The 26,054-nt window shown below is 46.4% G+C and overlaps 1 protein-coding gene across 7 annotated transcripts in view; it reads right to left on the reverse strand.

Moving 5' to 3' along the window:
• Positions 1-448: 448 nt before the first annotated feature.
• The window catches only part of CEP164 (centrosomal protein 164), a 37,301-nt gene continuing 11,695 nt past the window's right edge, over positions 449-26,054 (reverse strand). For 3 of the 7 annotated variants that reach the window (XM_053367553.1, XM_053367558.1, XM_053367560.1), the window contains 21 exons: positions 25,095-25,174; positions 23,870-24,010; positions 22,362-22,577; positions 21,109-21,240; positions 19,872-20,088; positions 18,953-19,030; positions 18,213-18,344; positions 16,918-17,040; positions 16,560-16,703; positions 15,087-15,170; positions 13,247-13,315; positions 12,345-12,523; positions 11,242-11,389; positions 9,543-9,604; positions 9,108-9,315; positions 8,209-8,313; positions 6,943-7,057; positions 4,545-4,898; positions 3,753-3,819; positions 2,780-2,887; positions 449-1,893 (listed from right to left, as the gene is read on the reverse strand). In XM_053367553.1, coding sequence (XP_053223528.1) covers positions 1,794-1,893; positions 2,780-2,887; positions 3,753-3,819; positions 4,545-4,898; positions 6,943-7,057; positions 8,209-8,313; positions 9,108-9,315; positions 9,543-9,604; positions 11,242-11,389; positions 12,345-12,523; positions 13,247-13,315; positions 15,087-15,170; positions 16,560-16,703; positions 16,918-17,040; positions 18,213-18,344; positions 18,953-19,030; positions 19,872-20,088; positions 21,109-21,240; positions 22,362-22,577; positions 23,870-24,010; positions 25,095-25,174 — 2,862 coding nt within the window. In that variant the 3' untranslated portion in view covers positions 449-1,793. The remainder of the gene's footprint in view (positions 1,894-2,779; positions 2,888-3,752; positions 3,820-4,544; positions 4,899-6,942; positions 7,058-8,208; positions 8,314-9,107; positions 9,316-9,542; positions 9,605-11,241; positions 11,390-12,344; positions 12,524-13,246; positions 13,316-15,086; positions 15,171-16,559; positions 16,704-16,917; positions 17,041-18,212; positions 18,345-18,952; positions 19,031-19,871; positions 20,089-21,108; positions 21,241-22,361; positions 22,578-23,869; positions 24,011-25,094; positions 25,175-26,054) is intronic. The other 4 variants (XM_053367554.1, XM_053367559.1, XM_053367557.1 and 1 more) reach the window with 3 other exon arrangements.

Consider the following 26,054-nt stretch of genomic DNA (forward strand, 5'->3'; position numbering starts at 1 on the left):
GATGCGCAGATCAGGGATTAGGAGTCAAGAGGGAGGCTTGTGGTTTTATTTGCTTTCCCGGGGATTGCACTCTGAGCAAGGGGCTGCATTGCCACTGAAAACAGAGGAAGCGTACAAAAAAAATCTGCCAATAAAGGGATTCTCTATCTATGGCTTATCAGAAGGCAGAATTCCGTAGCCAGCAAAAGGGCAGTGTGGTTTGAGTGCATTTCACATTTTTCAGACGTTTGTGGATGTAGCTATCGGTAACAGCAACTTGCTCCTCCGTCACCATCCTCCATGAGTGCTTCTGCATTGACTGCAGAACAGAAATCTGGCAGCTAGAAAAGTGGAAGGCTCAAGAAACAGTGAATGGATGGGGGATACCAGGTGAAAGGGCAGAAGGGGGAGCAAGTACCCACTAGGTCTAATGCCGTGGAGAAAAAAAGGGGCAAAACCAACACAGATGTACAAGCGTCCATTTAATTGGTATACAAAATACAGCCAGTAGCTGACGGCCTACACCAGTTCTCTTGCCATAACATACACTTTGACACAAGACAAGGATGTAAGCCCTTTCTATTGCCTGGGTACACTCCAGAAGGGGACCCTCATAAAGCTATAAGGTGCTGTGAAGGAACCACAGGAGAGCAGCAGGACAACTCGCAGCAGAGATCTGCATGGAGAAATGTCAGGAACGGAGGGAAGAGAATGGAGAGGAGCCCCTGGGCATGCTGAGCGTGGGTGTTGCTGAAGCACCAGCTCTAGGGGCATCCTGCCCTCTTTGTGCCTTAAAAGCCAGAGCCAGCTGGAACCTCAAAAGTAAGACAGCAGCCAGACATCTGGCCTAAAAAAAATGAGGGACACACACAAGATTAAATTTTCCGGAGGAAGCTTCAGCAAAGAGCTTCCACTACTTTCAGTAGGTACACTGGAGTTCACATGTGGCCGCTGCCCACCTGATTTTGTGGCTCCAGCACAAGAACATGTGGCTCTGGCACCAGCTGGGAATACAGGAGAGCCCCTGTTGTAGCCCTCAGCAGCATTTGCCCAGCCAGCTCTGCTGCTTGGAAAGCTAGAAAACCTGAGCAGGGAAGGGAGCCTGTGAGACTCAATGAAAACTGGAAGATTCGGCAAACTAGGAAATTCAAGTGCAACCAGCTCTTCCTGCGTGCTTTAACATCTGCTGCTCTCCACCCTCATAAGAGTTGCAAACTGCTCACCCAAGCCCAAAGTAGGATATCTGGGCGGGCTGGCTGGCTGGCTGGCTGGCTGTGTGTGTGTGTGTGTGTGTGTGTGTGTTGCAGCTTCGGAAGACAAGACTTGCTTCAGATAAAAATCTTTTGGAATAGAAGCCAATAGCCAAAAGACACTGTTGCATTCAGGACTGGGAGAGGCAGAAGCAGCAGCACAGGCAAAGCAGCTCAAGGCTTCAAGGTTTTGCCATTTTGCTGTTCATGCTCTCAGGCACTGTCCTCCTCTGAAAAATTATCCCTCCTTCCCTCAAGGAAAGTGATTTCACCTCCCGGGCACTTCCTTGGGTTAACAGAAGACCAACCAGAAAGCTACTGGTTAATAATGCTTTGATTGTTTTCCCTACTGAATTCATGGCCTGTCTTGTGCATTTGGACCAGGCAAATCTCCTGCAGCTGCCCTTCTCTTCAAAGAGCCAGGCTCGATGGCCCGGACACGGCTCAAGAAAGCAGGCAAGGAGGCTGCCAGGTACAGGGGAAATGCCATGTATTGTCAAGCAGGGAGAACTCCCAAGTCTTTGCTGCTGGGAACTGCCTTTCAGCTGGACTTCGCCCCGTGGTTCAGAAGTTGTAGACCTCGAGTCGGTTGCTCTTGTCCAGTCTGAGCTGCAGCAAACCAGTGCTGCTGGTCAAGGGCTTTGAGGGACTTGGCAGGAGAGGGCTGATGGTCTGGGTGAAGGAAAAGCCCAAGAATAAAGCAGAGGGGACCAGAGGCTGAGGATGCATTCCACTCATGACAAAGGTGATGTAGCTCAGCAATCCTTACAGCAGTGGTTGACTGCATAGAAGTGCCAGAAACTGCTACAGGAAGTCTCCACGAGAGGCAGATCAGACTGCGCCCTCTGCTGTCAAGAAATTAATTCCCTGCTTACTCACCCCCTTGCTATACTGCTTTAGAAGGCTCAAGGTGATGCGCACAATGCAATAAAAATGATTTAACTTTAAAACAGACACCCAGCTGGGAAAGACAAAAATGTCCACATTTGCTTTTCAGAAAGTGCAGATCGTGGGAACCTATCATTCCACAGAACAGGGCCACACTAAAAAACCTGCTGCAAGTTACTGTGGAGCAGGCTGCTGATCTCTTGGGAACCTTTAAGAAAAACTCTCCTGCAGTGACCTGCTGGCTATTATAAGAGATAATGCAGCCTCTCAGGTAGCCTAGTCCTGAGTTGTATAGGGCCTTACATGCTAGCACCAACACGTTGAACTTGGCCCAGTAGCAGGCTGGGAGCCAATGCAAGTCCCGCAAGCAAGGCGCTATATGCTGGGGGTAGCTTGTTCTGCAACAGCTGCAGCCTCCAAACCAACCTCAAGCGTAGCCTCGCAGAGTTCATTGTAGTAATCCAACCTTGAGGTTACAACTGTTGTCAAGTACAGACTGAATGTATAGCTGGGTTGTTAAACACCCACCCATATAGATGGGTTCAAACATCATTTCTGCAGGCTATCTGTTTCTTTGGGGAGGTTGCTAAAGTTTGAGCAGGCAACTAAGTGCTTTGAGGTTCTGGTCCTAAGAGAGAGGCCAGGCAAGAACAAAAGGATACACTCTGGAATCCTGCTTGAAGCTTTCTAGCCATTTCTTGTTGGCTTCGATCATGCTCTGGATGTTCGGCTTCTCTGCCCCACGGCGCTGGAGCAGGCGGACTTGCTCACTGTCGAGAAGCAGAAGGGTGGAGGGATGAATAATGAACAGAAGAATGGTCCTTCTGGATGAAGCCAGTGGCCCACCTAGTCCAGCATCCTGTTCTCACAGTAGCCAACAAGAATCAACCAAGTGCCCTCAAAATGTAGGTATCAAGGAGCACCCTAATAATGAGGTAGTGCAGCAGTCAAGCAAGGTGGTGTTGGAGGTGGTTAAAGAGAATGAGAGAGAAATCCTAGTGGACTGTTCAGGCCACTGCCCTCTCCAAGAAATGTGATGCTGGCCCTTTCAGATACAAGGTGTTCCCACTTCCTCTAATGTGAAGGGAAGAGGGAAGAAGGGTATTTCACAAGACAAAATGATTCTTCTAGAACAGGGTGTAGTGCCTTAGAACAGGGATGCCCAACAGGTCGATTACAATCTACTGGTAGATCCCCATGAGGTTTTGGTAGATCGCAGTCGATCTCTGGCTCCCTTTCCTTAGCGTCGCTAAAACTGACTCCTGCCACACCCCCTCAGCCCGCCCTCCATTGTTGTATGATCTCTGGAAGGGAAGACGGAGCTTTCGCTGTGCTGCTGTTTTGATCCATAGCAATCTTTTTGTGAGTGACTTTACCCCTTTGTCCCTTGCCTTTAACCCCCCCAAAAACAGAAATCCCCCCCTTTTAAAAACCCCTAAAAAGGGGGGCTTTTCTCTTCCCTAAAAAAGCTCAACAACCTTGAGCTGAAACCCCCCCCCCAAAAAAACAGGGGTAGATCCCTGCCAGTTTTAATTCTGAAAGCAGATCAGACTCTTGAGAGTTGGCCTCCCCTGCTTAGAATATCCAACTATTTAGCCTGATTGGCCAGTTGTCAGCAGTATAAAAATGCCTTACCCAGGTGACACGTAGCCCAGCGTGCCATCCAGAGGTCCAGGACTTCCAGAGGACAAAGGGAACCTGCCTGGAACAGAAGAGAGCATCAGTTTTTAGCCCAACATGGGCTACCACTGCCCTGCCACTTGCCGTGCATGCGCATGGGTCAGAAGCAACTCCTGCTTTCCCTCTTAAGGAGAGATGAAGCAGGGCATTCAAGGACCTCCAAGGGTCCCTGCAGGGTGCGGGGCTGGCTTGTCAAGTGACTCCTCTGTCTGGGAGGGGCTCTCAAACTTCCAGACTGAACAGAAAAGAGCAAAAACTTCTCTTGCAAACAAGTTGGTCACCCAATGAAGCAAAACCATTAAAAAATGGCGAATGCAGTTCAATGTAAGCTAATGTAAAGTGATGAATACCTTGTCAAAAATTCCTAATTTCACATATATGTTTCTGGAGTCTGAACTGGCAGTAACTAAGCAGGAATAAGACCTTGGGGCCATAGTGGATAGCTCAATGAAGATGTCAATCTGGTGTGCAGGAGCCGTGCAAAAGGCAAATTCTCTGTTAGGCCCCATTAGCAAAGGGACTGAAAAATGAAACAGCCAGTATCACACTTCCCCTTTGGAAACGAAGATCTCAGGCCATTAGGTGTTGTTGCTGCATTCAAAAACCAAAGAAAGAGACCTCTCTCTCCCTGCGCCTCTGCCCTAAGCCCCCTCCACTCCATGTATATTTGCAATTTCCCATTGGCTCATAACTGCCATTAGGACCCTCCGAATACTCCAAAAGAACAAAACGCTGACACATTCTCACCTGGGAAATACTTGCGCCACTTTTCCATCAGCATGGCGTCCACTGACTGGCCTGCCGGAGCAGAGGGGCTGGGACCTGAGCCAGCCCAGACCCACTGGGGGATAGTGTTGGGTACAGACGGTGTGGCAGAATGGGTATCTGCCAGAGGGTTACAGGTAGCTATGGGAACTCTATCTCTAGGCAATGTGGAGGCGGGACCCTGGGTGGAAGTGAAGAGGGGAAGCGGCTGGTTGCAGAACGAACTCAGGTGCTGGAGGACAACCATCAGGTCACTGGTGAGGCGCTGCAGTGAGTTGGCCAGGTACTGGATCTCATCAAAGGGAAGGAACTGGTGGTCCGGTTTCATGTCAGCCACTATGGGGAGAGAGGAAGAGAGAGAGTGACGTAGCCAAAGACTATGCGGTAGAGAACCTTTTCACCTGGAAGTCTGAAACCAACCCATAGCTCACACACGACAGGCCGAGTCCAAGTAGTTCACCCCATCCCTGGACAAAAGAGGCAAGGTTAGAATTTATCGTGGCTTCCTAGGACAGAAGGTGTGCAAAGCTCAGTAGCCAAGGGAGAATGTGCTTAGTGATGTTAAATTCTCAAGAATATTCTTGGTTAATGAGAATATTACAGAATTTTCACTTAAAGTAGAATATTCATTTTAAAGCATTGAAAATGACATAATTTTAATGCATTGAAAATGATATAATTAGTTAATATACATGTTAATTCATGGGTAAACTTGTTCAGATGGCAACCAAAAACTGTACAGATACTTTTATTAAATGGGGCAATGCAGCGAATTCACATTCTTTTTTGCACCAAACTTGAAACTGAAAATTCAACGTGAATGACTCATGTTAATCACTAAGCCAGCCACTAATGAACCACAGAGAAAATATATAAGCACAAGCCTACATGTCACTTGCAAGTATCAAATTAAAAAGTAAAACATGTCTTATAGTTAAAGTTAAACCATTCTAAGGTGATGGCACCAGTAATTGTCATGCTAAGGTTTGGTATAAGAAAACTCAGTAGTTAAATCGTATTTTATTCTTCCATTAGAACAGGTACATGTTCTAGGACAAGTCAAAAAATACAACTGGCATGTTAAGGTTTGATACAAGTAAATCCAGTAGTAGGCTATCTTGTGCTTCTAATAGCTGCTCTAATGGCCCAATTGCCTTCTAAATCCAGCCCGCGGACGGTCTGGGAATCAGCATGTTTTTATATGAGTAGAATGTGTCCTTTTATTTAAAATGCATCTCTGGGTTATTTGTGGGACATAGGAATTCGATCTTTTTTTTTTCCTTTTCAACATATAGTCTGCTCCCCCCAAAGGTCTGAGGAACAGTGGACCGGCCCCCTGCTGAAAAAGTTTGCTGACCCCTGCTCTAATGCTTAATAACTGTTGGTGACTAAAACACAGCTTGATAAACAAAACTATATGCATACTATAAAAAAGCCATTAACATTAAATATATTATCATTATATGATAATATATTTCAGTATGTCAATCTCTGCTAAATGGCACCTTGTACCACTGAATGGCACTACAAAAAACAGTTACTGGCACTAAATAAAAATATAGAAACGTCAACTGTTTAAATCAAGGCCACCTCACATGCTGTTGCACATAACTGTATAGGCCAAGTGTATAAACCATTAAAGCTACTTTCTGTAAAAAAAAAATAATCACACTATATGGCCAAAGGTATAGAATTGCTAAGAATAAGGTCACACCAAAATAGAAAAAAGGCTATTACATACAGTTGAAATACATACAAATTCAAATGTTCATCAAATTAAATGAATAGCATTTTTAAAACTAGGGGGAAAAAAGTTTTCTGTAGCTCACATTTTAGAACTGCCAATGGTGAATGACACAATGCCCAGTAATCAAAAAAAAAAATCATTATTCATTGCTTACACTGGCAATATCACAACTTGACTTATTATTTACTAGATTTTTTAAATGTGGTTTGTAAAACTGGTTCTTACGTTAGAATTTACAGTTTGTGGAGAATATTCTCCGGAGAATTTTCCAGCAGAGAATATTCTCATTCTCGATTCTCTGGAAAATATTATCACCTCACATCACGAAATGTGCTGACCCCAAAATGCCACACGGCATTTCTGGTCATCCCAGGAGAGCAGAAGGGAGGGAGCGCTGACAAAATGGAAGGCAACACCTCCCAGTTGAGAGGCCGAGAACTGGGGCAGGGCAAGAGGAAGGGAAAGCACCAGACCCATTTCACCACCAAAGGAACTTCTAACATGTTTCCCTCTAAAACACAGCTAGTTAGGGGGCACCTGACAGATGACAGGTTGGTGTAAAATGGGCAAAAAGACACTGAATGCTGGTACTGTGATGCCGCTCAGAGCATTTTTGAAAAAACGAACTCTTACCTTTGCGGAGAGGTTCATCCGTGTTCATCACACCGCTGGTGTCTTCCGAGTCAGTGACATCAAAGGTCACCACCTTCTTGCAGGCCATTCCCTTCAGTGTATCTTCATCAGAGAGCTGGGGGAAGGAAAGAGGACTTCCTTACTACTCTAGTGAGCACTTCCTGCCAGCTAGAAGGCAAAGCAGAGGCTCCAGGGCCAACTTTTCCAAGCAGTCAGGAAAAAGGATGCAAACTCAGGTTCTCACAACTAACGTGTCTCTTCCCCTGCTCCTTATTATTTAAATATTCGCTTTATATTTCCATTTTATTTTGCTCCATTGAAATGTTTCCCATAAAAACCATTATAAAATAACCAGCTTAACTTGTCCCTTATTCACAAATTCTACTTTTCCTTATGAGGAATTATTGGATCCCTGTTCAAGGTATCTGGCAGAAGTAGGGATGGAAACTCTCTCCCTACCCCCAGAGGATAGATCCTAAAAGCTACTCCCCATTTTGGCCTTTTCCAGGACACACTCACAAAGCAGGAGTGCTCTGGGGCTCCTGTCCTGCTTCTGGGTTTCCCAGAGGCATCTGGTCATACACTGTTAGAACAGGATGTTGGACTAGATGGGCCACTGGCCTCTTCCAGTTCTTCTACAAGCTGAACTCCATGCTATTCCAGACAGGTTGGAAGACAAAGATGGCCACTGGTTGGTCCAAAGATAGCAGGCACCCCTATTAGGTAAAGGTAAAGGACCCCTGACAGTGAAGTCCAGTCACGAACGACTCTGGGGTTTGCGGTGCTCATCTCGCTTTACTGGCCGAGGGAGCCGACATTTGTCCGCACACAGTTTTTCTGGGCCATGTGGCCAGCATGACTAAGTTTCTTCTGGCAAAACCAGAGCAGCGCACGGAAACGCTGTTTACCTTCCTGCCGGAGCGGTACCTACTACTTGCACTGACGTGCTTTCGAACTGCTAGGTTGGCAGGAGCTGGGACTGAACAACGGGAGCTCACCCAGTTGTGGGGATTCAAACCGCCAAGCCCTAGGCTCAGTGGTTTAGACCACAGTGCCACCCACGTCGGAAGGCACAAATGGAAGCAGAGTGGCTCAAGCACCCCCAGGGGATTTACACCCTGGAAAGCAGCTAAGGCAGTATACAGTTCCTTTCCAAGACAATCCTGGCAAGATCTTGGACCAGTTGCTTCAGTGGGCTCTATTCCTGATGCCTCTTCTCCACTCTGGCTTGCAAGAACAGACATGGCTCAAGCAATGTGGAGATACCTCTTCCAGCGAGGACATCAGCTGACTCAGCACTTCCTCGGTCTGCTTCACCAGCCCTTTCCCCTTCTGCATGGTGGTGTTCATCTCATCCAGCGTCTTCTCTTCCTGGGGAGGAGGAACCATCTCGTTATTTTTCAGCATCAGCACTGCTGACAATGGCAGTGAAAGAACCAACATATGCCGTTTGATTTTCCCCCAGCCTTAAAAAGTGTGTTTTGAGCTAGTTTTAACTCTGCCGTGATTTTAATTTTCTGCTGCTTTTTTATTTCACTTAGTATTGTTTGCATTGTGCCTTGAGAGTGGACAAACAAACAAACAAGTAAGAATGGTGATATGCCAAGGCCAAAATGAAACACACAGTGTTTTCTCAGAATGGGGATAACTTGGAGAGAGAAGCCAGGTTTCTGCAACAAACAGTGAGGATTTGTGAATGTTATACAACAGTATTTTAATTGTCAGATTTTGCCGGGTGATTTTATTGTACTGAACCTTTCAGATTTTTTGTCTATATGACAATAAATGAAACACACAAGGTTTATGGGAACCCAATGGGTGCAAACACCCACACAGCCCCTGCTCTACGGCTTGCTTCCACCTGCTGCTGTTGTTCCATTCCTCCCTGACTTGCAACAGAACGGCTACTGCCAAAGAGCTGCTTTAATTCCTCCAAGAGGCAAATGCCAAGATGGGCGCAGGTGTGCACATCCACCACACTGTAAGACAGTCTTCCCTTCCAACCAATTCTCATTGGAGAATAGCACAAATCCAGCTTGTCTACCATGTTGGAGTCCAGGAGGGAGGGTCAGTCTGTGTCTCCCCACCCACCCTGTAAGGTTGACCACCACTACCCAGCAGGCTTAATCAGAATCAGGCCAATTTTTTCCAGGGCTGCAACTCACCGTTTCCAGGCTCTTGTGTACGCCATCCAGCCGCTGGAAGCGTCCAAAGTCTTGAGCGGTCCCTGGTGCCTTCTGCGGGTCGAAAGGCCAATGCTGCTTTGCTGCTCTCAAGGCAGTTTGCCTTCTGTGCATGGAGCGAGTATTGCGCACCAAGAACTCCTTGGCTGTCTTCAAGGTAGCTCCTTCGGCAAAAACGGTGCGCTGCACCCTGCAGGGAGGGAAGATTTGAGCAAGGCTTCTTGACGGGTCCCAAGGAACAACAAGCCACTTTCCTTCAACTTTGAAGTAGCCCATGCTATGTGGGGCTCTCAGAGAACAGCGCCATCAGCCTCCCATGGGGAGGCCAACCAGCCAAACCCCACTGCTTTGCCCTCAGCAACTGTCCAAGCAGCACATTCAGCTCCTCATGGAGCATCACAGGTTTCCTTCACTTACTGTTCCAGGAGGACACTCCTTTCTTCATTGCCCTTTGAAGTCGACATCTCTCCAGGGGAGGGCTGGAGGGTTTAATGATTATTAAAGTCTGTTAATTAACAGGCAAATAAATGCTGAACCCCATTCTGCCCACAGAAAATGATGGCACCTGGGACCAAAATTATGCAATCATCAACAACAAGGTGGACCTAGATTTCAAATTGGGCCAACAATTATTTGAGAACACAGCCCATTCCCAAAGTGCATCCTCTTCTATCCATCATTTCAGTTGTAAATCACATTTGAGCCACAACTCTCTGGTGCCTGTGAAGCACTGGATGAAACTGCCTCCTTCCAGGGATGGAGAAAAGACCTTCTCTTCCTTAGTGTTACTTTACACACTTACATGGAATCTTCCTTGGGGACTTCTAAAAATTCATGGATAAGGATGGCACAAAAATAATGATCTCACTGCTAAAACCCTTGGATAGGACATTCTGCCACTATAAATTTCATTTTCAGAGAGTTCACAAGTCTGCTGTCACTGATAACTGAAACCGACACATTTTAAGAATACCGGCATCAGTGAGCAATTATTGCTATTTATTTATTAAAATTTGCATTTGTTTAGATCTCTTTACAACAACTACATAACATTATGCCATACGCTCAGTATATTAGTTATAACCATTTCATCAGTTCTATGCTGATACCAAATCAAAATAGTATCGAGTTTTGCTGAAAACTCTGAACTGGCCTCCCATAACTGTTCATTCTAATGAATAAAATAACTAATTAAAATATCTCAAATCTTTCTCAGCTAATGATGAACTGTTGAAACAGTACCACTTCCCTATCAGCATATGTGATGCCAAAACAACCAACTTTTCTTATCCAGTACTTTATGTTTTTAAAGTCGGATCCTGTTATTATCTGATGGTACCATTACTTTCCTCCCAAAATTCATTTATCAAACTGCTGTCCCACCCAAATGTGGGCAGAACTACCTTTTACTGATTCAGACATTATAGAAAACATTACTGAGAATCTGACTGGCATATAATATACCACCTATGTATGGTTTTATAAAAAGCTACCTTTAATGTTGCACCTATCGAATGCTGTGGCCCATATTCACACATCCAATTCCACTTTCCCTCTGCTATGGTATGATTAAACAATTTCCCCTCTATTTGTGTGTGATTGAAGATGCAACAATATTGTCTATTATATAACCTGACAATGATGTCTCAATCCAAAATTGCTCTGCTATCCAAGGGCAAGTGTCCCTAAGTACCTGAAACCTCTGTGTTAATGCAACTAATATTACTGCCTAATAACAGTTCAATATTGGAAACCAAAATTCAACTTCTCCTACTACCTAAATACATTAAATTGAAATTTGAGTCTCGGCACCATAAAATCCCAAAACTATTTATTTCAGATTAGATATTGGGATTGGGTCCCTAACCAACCATGTTAAAAAACGAAAGAATAGATATTTGGGGGAGTTATTTCATCTTCTCAACTCCCATCCTCCCAACCCAATAACTGGTGATTATTTATACACTGATTTGCATCATATGGACAAAAATTATGTCACTTTCTGAAGAGGATGGAGCTGCACATCATTCATTCCCACTACAAATCCAAGTCCGAGTTCTGGAACTAAAAACTGGGTCAGTGGTAAGGACTGGCTCCACTTCCCCACCCAACACACCAGCAATACTCCACTAACCGCTTGGGAACTCTCTTTCAGGTCCTCAACCCGGAGGGCTTCCTCCTTTTTCTCTGGAGACGTCTTGTTGCTTTCCACCTCCACCTTATTCAGCAGCTCTTGCCTGCTCTCGATGGCTGTCTCCAGCTCACTATAAACAGCACAGGGAGAGAGATAAAGCACAAGCACACAGTAGCTAGAACTGCCTGCCGTTCCACCTGGCATCGAGCTCTGGTAGATCCTCAGTCAAAACCTGTGGGCTAAAAGTTGGGGACATGACACTAACACAAAGGAAATGCCTTGGAGTAGCTCTATCCATGAAGGCAGGAAGGGGAATGAATACCTTTTGGATAGCGCCTTCTATGAGTGTGCATGATGCAACTGCATGACGGACACTTTTTGCGCAGCCACTCTGGGCGGCTTCCAACAAAATATTAAAAATACAATAAAACATCATGTTTACCTTTCTCTAGAGACATTTCTCCCTCTGATCTGCCTGCCACAGATCTTGCAGAGGAAGGAGTTGGAAAGGCACACTGTGAATATTAAAACCATCTTCTCCCTCAGCTGATTCCCACCTGTTTCAACAGTAGATGGGCATGAGAGGATTCAGAGGGTCAGATGAAATCCAGCTACAGGCTGCAGCTGGCCTATGGGTTCCCCACTCATTCAATATTACTGCATTTATTTATTATAAATAATAATATTAACTGTTTAATCTGCCTCTGTTAGTCTCGAGTCTTGTCATTGTAACTGGTCAGGGTTTATCACTGACTGGTTGCCAAAGTGTAAACTCAAACTCCAGATTAAGTTTCTCTGAGAAAGTTTTTCCCCACTTACTTTATTTGTACCTCTGTAGTTTTCTTAAATTTTTAAAATTTACATTAGTTTTCTAGATCTTATTGCACTATTAAAAACTTTAATAAAAATCTTAGTTTTTTTTGTTTTTTTTTTACAAAAAGAAAGGTCTTTTGGGGGGAAAGAGGAGCTCATCACCACTCCCAGATATTTCCCAAGACCTGGTAGTAACTGTGGCTCATAAGGTAATCTCTCAAAACCAGCTTGGTCTAGCCAAGAACAGACTCATTTGGTGCCAGCACACATACCTGACCCTCTTCTGCAGCTGCTGACTCTGTAGCTGTAGCATCTCCACCTGGGATTCCAGCTCCGATTTCTGGTCCTGAAGCTCCACCAGATCCCCACGCAATTGCCGTGTTCTCTCTGCAAGATCCTCCTGCTCTTTTTGGGATTCCTCGAGGCGGCGCTGAGCTGCCAAAGCTGCTTCCTGAGAAAGTTCCAAGCATTTGTTGTTTTTCCTCTCACATGTATGGTTATTATGAACCTGAAGAGGCACCATATAATCCTCAAAGGTGGTGAAATGCAGCTCTTACTGCACTTGTCACATCAAAGGAAAGACCATTGGGGAGGTGAAAACCCAACAGCAGCCATTCTCTGCTTCTGCAATGGCCACGACTGTTTTATCAAGGAAGGAAACAAACCCAACCCTATCTCCCTCAACCTCCAAATCAATTATGAGAGGAAGGGGAGGTGAGGAAGAGTGGCCTTGGTCGCTTGGCCAACACAGCAGCTAACTCCAAGTGGCTGGCTAGCACAAGTTTCTGGCACAGGGCTCGCTTACCCCTGCCAGGAATTAAAGCCTTGGTCTTACCTATGGAAGAGGCGATCCACCATGTTGATGAACAAGGGAAACTGTGTGTATACACAGCTCGGCTAGAAGGACCCATGGCCTTACTTAAAACAGACAGCAGCTCACCACTGTACACGCCAGGCCAGTCTGGGAAACTTGCCTACCTCTGCCCTATGTGAAGTGGCTTAGAACAGGAAACCAAACTCCAGCTTCAGTCTTGGATTGACAGAAGCAGGCATTCGGAACCTTGGTCTCCTCCCTGAGGTCTCTTACTCTGACTAATGGTGAGAAGATGACAAGCACACCCCTGGCACAGGAGAAAAGGGGCTCTCAGTCCTTGTCAGAGCTGGCAACACCTACATTTCTTTCTTGCTCCAGCTCCTTTTCTTGCTCCAGCACCTGCTGCCTTTTCTTCCTCAGGATCTCCTCCTGCACAGGACAAAGAACAAGAAAATGAAGAAGGCAAATTGGTCACTTGGGGAAGGCTCAGCAGCTGGCACAATTGACAAGTCCTTACTGGAGTCGAACACACACACTCGCAAAATTGGTGGCAGCCTGCCACTGACAATGGAGCAGACAGACCCACCCAGGAATTCTCTGGGCTCCTGGTGGTGTGCACGTGTGTTCCATGTGTTTGTGTGGTGCCCCCCAAACTCAACTACTTAGGGACAACACTGAACTCCCTGGTGAGTCTGTCTGTTCTAGTCCAAGCTAACCAGAGCATGGTAAATTCAGTTTCCCATTCTCAGTTAGCAGGGAGTGGAGTGGAGTGGACAGAAGAGAGATGTCCAAATGCAGTAACTCCAGATGTTGGCAGATGTAAGTCCTTACAGCACCTCTGGCAGAAGCCTCCTTTTAAACAAGGTGTTGTCTCTAGCTGCCCAAGTCACCCCCTGGCTGTACGTCTCCAAAATGAACCCCTTCTCCTTCATAAAACAATTCAGAAATTTGAGGCCCCAAATTATCCTCCAGGCCCTGTTCTTTTTATGGAACACGGAGATGGAGAAGACCAAAAGAATCTTTCTAAGCATGACACCTATGTTCATAAGGTATCAAACAGCTGTGAAACATCTTTGGTGTTGGATTCTTGGGAGGTTTGAAAAGCAACGAATCTGTCCAGAGGATTGGAACTCAAACATATACTCATACAGTATAATCTACAGCAGTTGTTTTCAACCAGTGTGCCCTGGCACCCTGGGGTGCCTTGAATGATGGTCATAGGTGCCACAGGCAACACTGGCTTCTGTCCCTCTTTCCTTCCCTCCATCCTCTGACACCCTCTCATGTCTCTGCCTCTCAAAGTCTTGCACAGCTGTTTGTTGCAGCAGCCCTGGCTACAAGCTCCCCAGGTGAATGGTGCCCCTGGGGCTGGCCAGGGGGTGCTTCTCAGCCCCCTCTGGGGCAGTGTGAACAGACACCTCTCTTTGGGTTGGGGGGGGCAGCTCAGAGACCAGAGGTGGCAGCTGCAGCTCCCCAGAGGACTCCCAAGGAGAGGGGAGAGGAGAGGAGGCCAAAAGGGAGGGTGTTTGAAAAAGGGTAAGAGGCTGCCAGCTCTGCAGGCAAGGGGTGACATAACTGGGCTTCTGAGCCCCACAGGGGTGCCGCCAAAAGAATGTAGTTTGTCAAGAGAACTGTGGACTAAAAAAGGTTGAAAATCTCTGGTCTACAGGATCCACCTGCCTGAAGACAGATGCTGAAGCTTCCCTCCATAGGAGAAAGCCTTGGGTCATGTTGAGGATGACTTGACCTTTTGTGTTGGCTTTCTCAACTGGAGTGCTAGATAGTCGGTTGGTTCTGAAAACTGTTGGGTGAAGACCAGATTGAGGAGGGCCAAGTACTTCAATAAGGTCTAGGATGTATAGAAATGTTGGCTGAAACCTCTTCTGGCATGAGAGGGCTGGTGGTCTTTCATCTAGTTCTGGAGAAGCCCAGGAGCAAACAATCAGATCTCCTGTAGAAGGATGAGTCAAGAATGGGAGGTGGCTCCCCCCACCATGAGTGTGTTACAGACTTTCCTGTCTTCTCCCATCCTCTGCTGAGAACAGAAGGACAAATGTACATAGGTGCAGGAGCTGGTGGCAAGGCTAGAATCCAGAGTAGGGAGATTTCCCACAAAGTCCAGAACCTTTCCTGTTCCAATCTTCAAGGACGTCAGTCTCCCAACCATCAATGCTGCAATTAGCAGCACATCTGTGCTCACCTGGGCATGGAGCTGAGACAGTCTTGCCTCCATATCCTTGGCTTGGAGCTCCAGTTCTGATTTCATGCTCTGGAACTTTTGCTCCTGGTACAAAGAGAGTGATCAGACATGCAGGAAGGTACTGAAGTCTTCCACAATATTCAGCAACAGTCAGTCAATAATGTCACACAGAACATGGCAATCACATGTCAAATGGGATGGAATGAAGAGGAAGACTTCTAGCAGTATGACAAAACAACACGCAATATCTAAGAGGGGGAAGCAGTACCCATAACCCTTCCTACACCTTATCATGGGCTAGCAGATTGAGGTTGAATCCTGACAAGACAGAAGCATCGTTTTGGGGGGACAGGAGGTGGGCAGGTGTGGAGAACTCCCTGGTCCTGAATGGGGTAACTGTGCCCCTGAAGGACCAGGTGCGCAGCCTGAGAGTCATTCTGGACTCACAGCTGTCCATGGAGGCGCAGGTCAATTCTGCGTCCAGGGCAGCTGTTTATCAGCTCCATCTGGTAGGCAGGCTGAGACCCTACTGCCCGCAGACTGTCTCGCCAGAGTGGTGCATGCTCTAGTTATCTCTCGCTTGGACTACTGCAATGCGCTCTATGTGGGGCTACCTTTGAAGGTGACCTGGAAACTACAACTAATCCAGAATGTGGCAGCTAGACTGGTGACTGGGAGTGGCTGCTGAGACTACATAACACCTGTCTTGAAAGACCTACATTGGCTCCCAGTACGTTTCCGAGCACAATTCAAAGTGTTGGTGCTGACATTTAAAGCCCTAAACGGCCACAACCCAGTATACCTGAAGGAGCGTCTCCCTCCCATCGTTCTGTCTGGACACTGAGGTCCAGTGCCAAGGGCCTTCTGGCAGTTCCCTTGCTGTGAGAAGCCAAGTTACAGGGAACCAGGCAGAGGGCCTTCTCAGTAGTGGCACCCGCCCTGTGGAATGCCCTCCCACAAGATGTCAAAGAGAAAAACAACTACCAGACTTTTAGAAGACATCAGAAGGCAGCCCTGTTTAGGGAAGCTTTTAATGTTTAATAGACTGTTGTATTTTAATATTCTGTTGGAATCTGCCCAGAGTGGCTGGGGAAACCCAGCCAGATGGGTGGGGATTAAATAATAAAAAAATATGATGATGATGATGATGATGTTTCCACTTCAGAGCCACAACTTGGGAACTGCTCTCTAATGAGCAGCTTCCACACAGCTGGGGCAATTTTTAAAGACCTAATTCCAGGAGTGCTTTCAATGGAGTTAGCTGTCTTGTGTCCCAGATTCTGTGGCTGGGACCTGTGGGCATGCAAGCCATTTAAACTGCTGGTGGGGAAGCGTCTCCAATGGGTCTAGTTATGTTTCTGCCCCCCCAGCCACAACACTACAGTGGGGGACCAAGATCCACATGCCCCTCTGAACGGACTCTCATGCTGTCCATTCTCCCCATCTGTTTCCACCAGCACCTCCCTTCCCTACCTGGTCCGAATGACTCTTGTGCAAGTCCTTCAACTGTTCAGCCTGCTTTTTCTGCAAGGCATCAAGCTCTGCTTTATGGTGCAGCTCCAAACGCTCCTGCTCACTTTGCAGGGTTGCCAGCAGCTCAGCCCTCTGCTTCCTCTCCTGCCACACGTCAAGCACAAGAGTTAGCTCTAGCCATACAGTGGTACCTCGGGTTACAGAGGAAGGGAGGCCACACTCACAAGCGGAGCTCTTTCCAATCCTCAAACGCCTTCACCCACACATCTAGGTTACTGGTGTTCAAAAAGGACACAGCCACATGCTACCCACATGCAGCGCTCACTTTCCCCACCAAATGGTTTGGCTGCAGGCTTACCTCATCCTCGTTTTGTGCCTGGATCTCGGCTATGGTTTCCCTGTGTGCCTCTTGCATCTTTTCCAGCTGCCTCGCATGGTTGCGCTCAACTTCCTGGCGCTTCTCCTTCAGGAGGTCACTAAGCTGTAGGGATGTCAAAGGGACCCTGTCTAAGCCAACATTCCCAGTGGTTAAGCTACCATTCCAGCAGTGGCTCACTTTTCAGCGGACATGAGCTGCTGGGAGCCCCTTGCCTGTGGTGCTTCTGAGCTTGAGTGGGTAGCCAGAGTGCTGCTTCTAGAGACAATCTAAGATCCTACTTGCTACCTGTAAAATTCTGAATGGCTGGCTCTGTGCATGTGGACAAGCCACCACCATCCAACTGCCTCATCTGGATATTGTGAAGCACTGAGATTTCCAAGTTGTCTTGCCTCCTCCATGAGGATCTGGGGGTGCCAGCACAGAGACTGATGCCCACCTTTCTGGTCTCGGTTGAGGTCAGTAAAGGGCAAGGACCAGTAGCTGGAGAAAGGAAGCTTGTGGGTCTAAAACCTCAATCGCCTCTCCTGATTCAAATGGAACAGAGAGATAAAAGCTGGGGTGGCATCTGCATACTTCACTCAAAATCTGCCAATGAGAGCTCCCAGAGGCTTCATATAGCATGGGGGACAAGATGGAACCCTGCAGTACAATTCCCATGGCACCGAACAGTAGCCTCCTATAACTTTTTGTAAATGGGCCTCAAGGTAGGTGTGGAAGCACAGTGCCCCCTACTCCCAGAGATGCTCTAGAAGGACACAATGTTCAACAGTATTCAGAAGTGGCTGAGAGATTGAGGAGAACGGGCAGAGTCACACTCCCCACCATTGCCTCTCTTATAAACCAGGATGGCCAAGGCAGTTTCAATGCCCAGTGTTCCTGGCTGCTTTCCTTCACTGGATGAGAAGCACAAGGGAAACCCTCCTGGAGGTACTCTCTGCACCCCAAGGTAAAAGCGAGGATACACAAAGAACTATTCCTAGTGCTTGGCAACTTCTAGGCTAGGAATGCTCAGCTCTTCCTCTTGGATGCCTAATTGAGCCTTCATGGCAGGACTCTGTGTCCACCAGCAGACAGGAAGCTGGCTCTGGGTGCTGATGCTCTTAATCATACACTGGATTTTGGTTTTTTTGGAGTTACTTCATGCAATGGCTCCTCCACACCATTCAGCATGCCTCACCCTTGCAAGCAGATAGCACAGACTGGCTCAGAGTAATTTGGACTCTGCATACATGTGGGATGCTCAGCAAATCCAGGCTCTGTTTCTCCCTCATTACCTCTCGCTCATACTCGGCCACCTGATTCCTCTTCTGCTGAACATTTTGCTCTGCACTCTCCAATTGCTTCTGTAATTCTGCCTCCTCCCTTTTATGGGCTTCTGCGATCTGCATCTGGAGAGCTGAGACAACCTGGCAGAAAAGGATGGAAATCTTTATTGAACTGTCACTGAATGTGTAAAGCAGGCAGATTGCTGTTTCCTGCAGGCTGATGTGAACTACCAACATGCTTTAAGCTGGTAAAGCTAGAAGTTTCCTTCAAGTGAGAGACCGGAATGTTGATCGCTGACTATATTGGCTGTTGTAATTCTTCCAACAATTAATCTTCTTTTATTGGAAAATGATTGATTGCCAGTTTCTTCTGCAGTCAAGTTGTCTGAAATGCTGCTTTGAAATCCAGATGTGGTGAAAAACAGGGTATAATTTTTTAAAATAAAATAAAAATAAAATAATAAATATAACAAATATTTGGCCCACATCATCTGATGTGTGTGCTTTGCCAACAAGTGGGTGAGTGCGGGCCCCTTCATGGTAGAAGGGGGAGAAAAGTGGGAAAGAAAAACAGAAAAGCGACAGGGTTTTTTAAAATAGAGAGCTAAAAGGAAGAAAGAGGTTAGGGTTCTTGTCTGGGTTACTAGACCAACTTGAACTCAGCAGCAGCTGTGCAGCTTGTCGGTCATGAAAATGTTGCAGGTGCAGAAAAAGGCATGCAGGCAGCACCTTCCCTCCCGATAATTTACCTTTTCGTGTTCTTCTTTTGCTGCAGATTTCTGCAGCAGAATCTCTTCTGCAAACTGTTCCTTTAGTTCCTGCATAGCCTGGAAAAGCATAAAGTAGTCAGACAGTGTCTATGGGCAGTATCCAAGGCACGCATTCAGTCAGTGTCTATGGGGAGTATTTCCCCATGCACATTCAACCCCCACCCCCAACCTGGAACCCTCTCCTATCTGCTCCAGATGGTTGGGAGCAAAACCCGGAACATCTTTAGGGGATGTGTGGGGAGAGGAGAGGCAGGAAAGTTCCACTGCGCAGCCAGTGTGGTTCTGTTCCCCATTTTATCTTCTCAAAAACCGTGAAACAGGTCAGACTGAAAAACCATGACTGGCCCACAGCCCTGACTGGCTTCAGGGCTGAGTGGGAATCTGGATCTGTATCTCCCCATCTTAGTCAAACTTTAGCCACTATGACACACTGCTTTTTTGCCACTGCCCGAGTGGGCTTGAACCTCATTAATTTCAGTACTCTTAGCTAATCATTTACTCCTTACTTTGGTCCCATTCACAATAAACTACAGCTTGTTTCAGACTATGGCTTGACAATGTGTAAACCAGGCGTTTGTGGGTGTGACAGCTACTCCCAAGCAGGTCAACAACATCTGCACCAGATACAGTCAATGCTGACTACCCAAGATCTCATGCTGACCAACACTTACCCTGCAAGCCACCCTTTTGAGAGAGAGAGAACAGACAACCCCTGATACCCGTCTCCATATACTGTAGACACGGGCTGACAACAGCACAAAGCCGGAATTAAGAGCTAATACAAGCGCTTGCAGCTACAGGATCCTACTGCCGCCCTCGCCCTCCTCTCGTTTGCCAACCTGGGTTCTTCCAGAGGCAAATGCTGTGGCTTCTCCACAGCCTCAATGCAGAAGCTCACCATTTCATTTTCTTTGACCAGCCTCTTCTTCAGCTCATTGAAGGTTCTTTTGATCTCCTGCTCCAGTTCCACTTGTTCTGCCTGCTCAACAGCTTCTGCTTCCTTCTTCACCCTTTCCAGAGAAAGCTGCTTCTGTGCCTTCAGTTCATCCTCTTCAGACTGCTGAAAGGATTCCAGCTCCTCTCTGAGCTTCTGCAGAGCAGCCTCCTGGGCCAGCCTGAAAAGCAGCCAGTGAGACTAAGAGAGAAGCAGACCCTTTCTCCCTTCACCTCTTGCCAAACCATGAACCAAACCAAGGAGAGGTGGCAAACCTCAGGCCCTTGAGTTTGCCAATTTGCTGACTGGGGAAACGCAGCCGGGATGCCAGATGGAATGTGGCACCCCCTCATAATTTATGTGACCCAACAACAGGGTCAAATTCTTCCACCTGCTGCTAAAGAAAAATCTACGTAGCTGGATATGATCCCCAAGCATTACTGGTCAATTGCTTGAAAAATATAGACTGACTGCAAAAGTTTTCCACCATAAAAGCATTCATAGAACCTACTGTGGCCTCTAATTGGAGCCAAAAATAACCCCCAAATATGCTTGCAAATACATAGGTAGTATTGGGGCCAGCTGGACTCATGGGGAAGACGATTCCACAAATAGTGCACCATCACAGAGAACTTATCCCATGTCGCCACTGAAAGTACACCCCTTTCTGTGCCTTCTTGTATTTTAAGAGCATAAACATAGCACCAAGGTGGAGAGATGGCAAAGGCCTGCACCCGGGCCCTGGATTTCTCAGTTGTAAAAACCTCCCTGGCATTGACTGCTAGAAGGTTATGGTGTCGCAAGGGATAGGAAGCCCACAACTATAACGGCAGGAAGACACTGGAGTGCTCAGCAGCACATGGTATCACTGTCCTTCATTCAACCACTACCATTTTCACTCGAGACTTTTATGGAGTCTCGGGAAATGTTGAAGCTGCAGAATCAGCACTATCTTGCCATAACACCAAAGTCACTGGTCTGGAACGAAGGCTACCTTGGTAGTGACTTTTCCTCCAGTGATTTTTACAACGAATTGTAAACAGTGTACATTCTCAATGGTCTCCTGGGCTGGAAAGGGTACACTCATTGCACAAAGCTGGTTTAAACACAAGGCTAATCACTGCACTGCCAAGGCCACCAGCTTCCACCTCCACAGCAAAGGATGATATTTGCAGAAAACCCTGCCTATTCAAACCAGCACCTGATCCTCGCCTTCTCTGCCTCTGCTTCAGAATGGATCTGGGTTTGGAGTTTCAGAAGTTCGTCTTGCAGCTCCTTCCTCAAGCGCTCCTCCTCCTTCTGCCTAGCAGCCTCCAACTCAGCTTTTAAGGATCTAAAAAACAAGCAGAAAGTGATTTTTTTGGAGGAGGGGTACATCTCCTTGCAGCAAGTAGACAACTTCAGTAGTGTGCAGCAAAAGCGAATACAACTTGCTCACAATTTCCCAAGCAATCCAAGTGTGAGACTGACCCAAGCAACTGAGACTTGCAGAAGATTCTACAAAAGAAACCTTCCATAAGTTTAGGATTCAGACTTCTCCACATTCTCACTTCCAACTCTGGTCCTGCCCTTCAGATGTCAGCCAGGTGCTCAAGCTTCACCTGTAACAATCTGCTGCTTTAAGACTGCTACAAATGAAGATGTTGCTCCATGCAGGGTTGGGACAGATGAGGAGAATGTAGGAAGCCCTTTGACTAGAACCTAAGCCATGAAAACTGAACCACCAGCTGTATTCAGGCCTCACTCAGTGGCTCGGATTAGGATTAGGATCTCCCTCTACACCTTTGCCACAGAGGATCCTGTTCAAAATTACACACACACACAGCACCATTTTCTGTATTTTTGTCGTACTACTCCCAGCCTCTTTCTCTTCCTGACTAAAGTCATTGTTTAAGTGGACTGCCCTTGATTATTCAAGAATGTTTTATCCAGTAGCCTTCTGCTGTATGTGGCAGAAAATGTTTTTATGCCTAGCTTAACTGCTGACCCTGACCCCAAAGGCCAAGCAATGCAAGAGAGGCCATTGCAGGTGTGTCACAGTCCTATACAGAGCACAAGTGAGTAGGGAATCAAATGAGATTATCCTGCCATGACTCGCTCCAAAGGAGCAGCTGTTGATGAACAGGCATAGCAAGACTAGCTGCATAGATTAGCACCAAGAAAGCAATATGCAACTTTCTCTAGTGAGGAGCAAATGAACTTCCTAATGAACTCCAAATAGGAAGCTTCTGTTGAACTTTTTTGTTGGGAATCTGGAGTCCAACACTGAATGTGGCAGAGACTTCTTTCTACCCTTGCAAGGTGGGGGTGCCTAAAAAGCACTGAATACTTGCAAGCTGTAAGACACACCACTCCTATGGACTAGCATCTCTTCAAAAGGCCTTCCACCCTCTATTAGCGGATTCACTGCAGGGAGGAAAAGAAGCAAAACAGCTGTATGTGGATGGAACTCACTGGAGGGCATCCTTTTTCTGCTGTTGGAGCATCTGGATCTCCTGCTCCTCTTCTTGCTGTAGTTCTTCCTGCAGCTGCTGCATTCGCGTCTCTTTTTCTTGCAGCAAATGTATTTTTGCTTGTTCCAGCAAAGTGTGATGCGCTTTGGTTATTTCCTCAAGGGAATCCCCAGCATGCTTTTCCCAGGACATTTGCTTACCCTCAGCCTCAAAATTCCTGCCATTAAGAGAAACTTTCCACATTAAACACTCAGATTAGCAGGGAACAATATAGCAACAAGCACACTTCACAAAGCTGTCTTCTTCCACAAGTCAGCCTTCCCAATACACTACTATCTCCACCTACTGCTCCAGCTTCATGTGTGGCATGAAGAACTTACAGCTGTACCATATGCTGCCTGCCTGCCACAGGTAGAATAAATCTCACCTACCATGCACAGCAAGGCACAGATTTCAAGATCATATTTTCTCAGAATCTCAGTAGGCTACTAGGCACCACAGCCACAGAAGAGCATTCAAGAGAATCTAGAATTCCAAATTCATGGCAGCTGCTTACAGTTCAGAACTTACTTTGAAAACGTAATGGTGCCATACAGCTACATTTCCTAGTCCAGAGCTTTGATAATTCTGCTGCCTTAAGGTATATCCATGAAAGCTGCTTTGATGGTACTGGACTGTCAGGCACTAGATGGAGCAGGCACCAGGCTCAGAAAGCGCAGGCAACTGTCCACATGGTACACAGCCTGGATCCCTGCCATGTTCCCAGGCTTCTAGAGGACTGCTACATTTTCAACACAAAACTCAAGGCCATGACTAGTTATGCTTATTTTACTACTGACACTTTACTACTGACACTTGGGTTTTTGAGCTAGGAACCAAGAGGAGAGACTATACTGCACAGGGCCAGTTGGGCTGTGTGCAGCTATGAAACTTTCCTCTCTTCCTAAAATTCATGGAAAGCCAAAACGAGATGCTTTTAGACAAAACACACTTAACTTGTTTTACATCAAATGCATGTTGTTTTATGAAACAAAACCTGTGATAACCAACTTGAAGAGGAGAGCAAAGAAGGGGCTCAGCTGAGCCTTCAGGTCTGAAGAGCACACTGCCCAATTATCCCAGTGAACCATTTCATAGTGAAGAAATACAGGCTGGCCTGAGCTCTAGAAACATTACACAGCACACCTCCATCTTGCCACCATTAAGTATCAATTAGGAAATGGATTAGGACATAAGTTTGTAAAATACATATTCTCTTCTAGAAACCCTGCCCCCCTCCCTGTATTTATAAGTAGTTGCTTTTGGAGAAGGGCCACAGGGCAGTGACTGAGCGTCTGCTTTGCCATGTTCAATCCCCGGCATCAGTATGAGCAGCTTCCTATGAATCCAGTGCAGACACTTTACTGGGAGGATGACAGAACCCAAAGGAGGTGTGCACCTCAATGTCCCTCCCTCCTCTTGCAGAAAAGGGCCCCCTAGACAGAAGCATATGCCATTGCATCCCCTTACTCTTTGCAGGATGGGTCTCGCTCATTCAGGTTCACCAGCCGGTGCTCAATTCTCATCTTCGTTTCCAAGGTGCCAGAACCTACCGAGACTGCCTTCTTTTCAGACCCTTCAGAACCACTCGGGCAGCTTTTGCTCCTCTCCCTTGGTGGCAATAAAAATGCAAAAGAACAAAGATTTACAGCTTGCCTAATTACGGAGGGCAGAGCCTCTAGCAACAGGGTGCAGTTCTGGCATGCAGCTCTGCAGCCAAAGAGGCAAGAAAGGTCCTCCTCTACACAAGAGAGATGTAGGGGGCCGGTCCTACTGGGTGCCTGGAAACCACGGGGAGGGAGCCCCAAAAGGGGAGCCATTGCCATGCAGCACTCATTATGCATATCTCCATTTTTTTAACTTAGTTGGAGACAACCCAATGCATATTATCCAGATGCTGGGATTTAATGTATTTCTTTCGAGTATCTGGATATCATGTGGAATTTATCATCTTTTAATAATTTAGAATAGTTTGTTTTCCTCCAATAATTGTTGTAGCTAGCAATTTATAATGTACTGTAAATGTATATTCTTCAAAAGAAAAAGAAAATTTTGAACATTTACTCAGTTCCTTCGAAGAAGCTTACAGCTTGCAGGCAGGTAATTAAGAATTGTACCTCAACTCTGCATCAATACTTTAAATCTGTAACGCCTTTTGTATTTTTCTATGTTCCTTTTTTGGAATATTTTATTAGTTGAATATAAGAACAACGTATAACCATATACAAGTAATCAAATTTGTTATGTTCTTATGCTACTGACAAACCTCATTTATCCTCTTCTGTAATGTTCAACTAATTTTATTAAGTAAAGGAATCATGGGGTTGCACTCAAGAGTAGAACCACTGAAATTAAAGGCCATTACTAACAGATCCAACTAAATTTATGCATGGGGCTGATCCCTGGATCCTAAATGTTTGTGTGCAGATATGGAGGGGAGGTTATTTCTCTGCCTCCTTAATGTGGCATCTGTAACAGAGGGAAGGAGGGTGCTGCTTAACTGACAAACCTAGGAACATCCCACCCTGAACAGAGCAAAACCTGCTGTCAAGACACAAAAGGGATTCTGAAGAGGGAGAGGATGAATGAGGAAATAAAGCAAGAATGTGCCCCTGAGAACCAGGGATTTTGACAGCTGGCTGCTTTGTGACAATACTGTGTGGAATGGATGAAAAGCGTTGCAAAAGAGCTGTACCTCTTAGCTGATCCTTGGCTTTTCTCCTCTGCTAGGCTGCCTTTGCTTTGGTCCTTCTCCTGTCCTGACCAGTCATTAGTCTACCAGAAAGATAAAAACAGAAAGAAGGGTTTGCCACAATACTGCCATTTCAATGGAAGGTGGAGACAGCCAGAGTCATGAATAGAATTGATCCTTCTGAGCTGTGCCTACAATAAGTGCTGTTGAAAGACAGTTCCAGAGCACAGACAAGATGGTGAAGCCTACAGCTCTGTCTTCCATGGGACAGGATTACTTCACTGAATCAGGCTATCTGTGTCTAGAGAGAATGACTGTGTGTGAGAAAGAATAAATGAACTACCCCACAAGAGACCTAACACACCACTTGGCTGGCTGATTCAATAGTGGGTGCTTTCACACACACAAACAATTGCTGTGATGCAACAGATTCCATTAAATGTGCAGTAAGACCATGCAGAGACTGCAGAAGCAAGGATGAGAAGTCAGAAACACAAGGCGAAGGGCCTGCAGATGTGCCCCCAGCTTATGTATGGATATCCCATGCAATCTCTTTTCCCAGCCATAACACACTGCCTGCACTTCAAATAGCCCCCAACCTACATGGTCCTCTCTACTCCAAATCACCAGGGAAAAGGATACAGCAACATTAAGATGCAGAAAGGAAGGATACTAGTTTTTATTTTTCGGATACAGCGATGGGGAACCTCCAGCCCACTGGTAAAAATCAGGCTTAATGGGGCTTCTAATCTGGCCTACAAGGCCATTTCTGTTAGGATATTTCCGTTCCACCTTAAAAGGGAGCAGGCTGTGAGTCACAGAGTCTGCGTATTTCCTGTTTCACAGGATGTTTCTGTTGTGTCTTTGCTTTCGTTTCCTTCTTCGTGCCTGAACGCTGAAGCAGGCGGTCATGTTTTTCTTTGTTCTGACCAACGTTGAATAAACTGTAAATATGCTCTCCTG

The sequence above is a fragment of the Podarcis raffonei genome, chromosome 15, assembly GCF_027172205.1.
Source record: "Podarcis raffonei isolate rPodRaf1 chromosome 15, rPodRaf1.pri, whole genome shotgun sequence".
In the NCBI taxonomy this organism is placed as follows: Eukaryota; Metazoa; Chordata; class Lepidosauria; order Squamata; family Lacertidae; genus Podarcis; species Podarcis raffonei.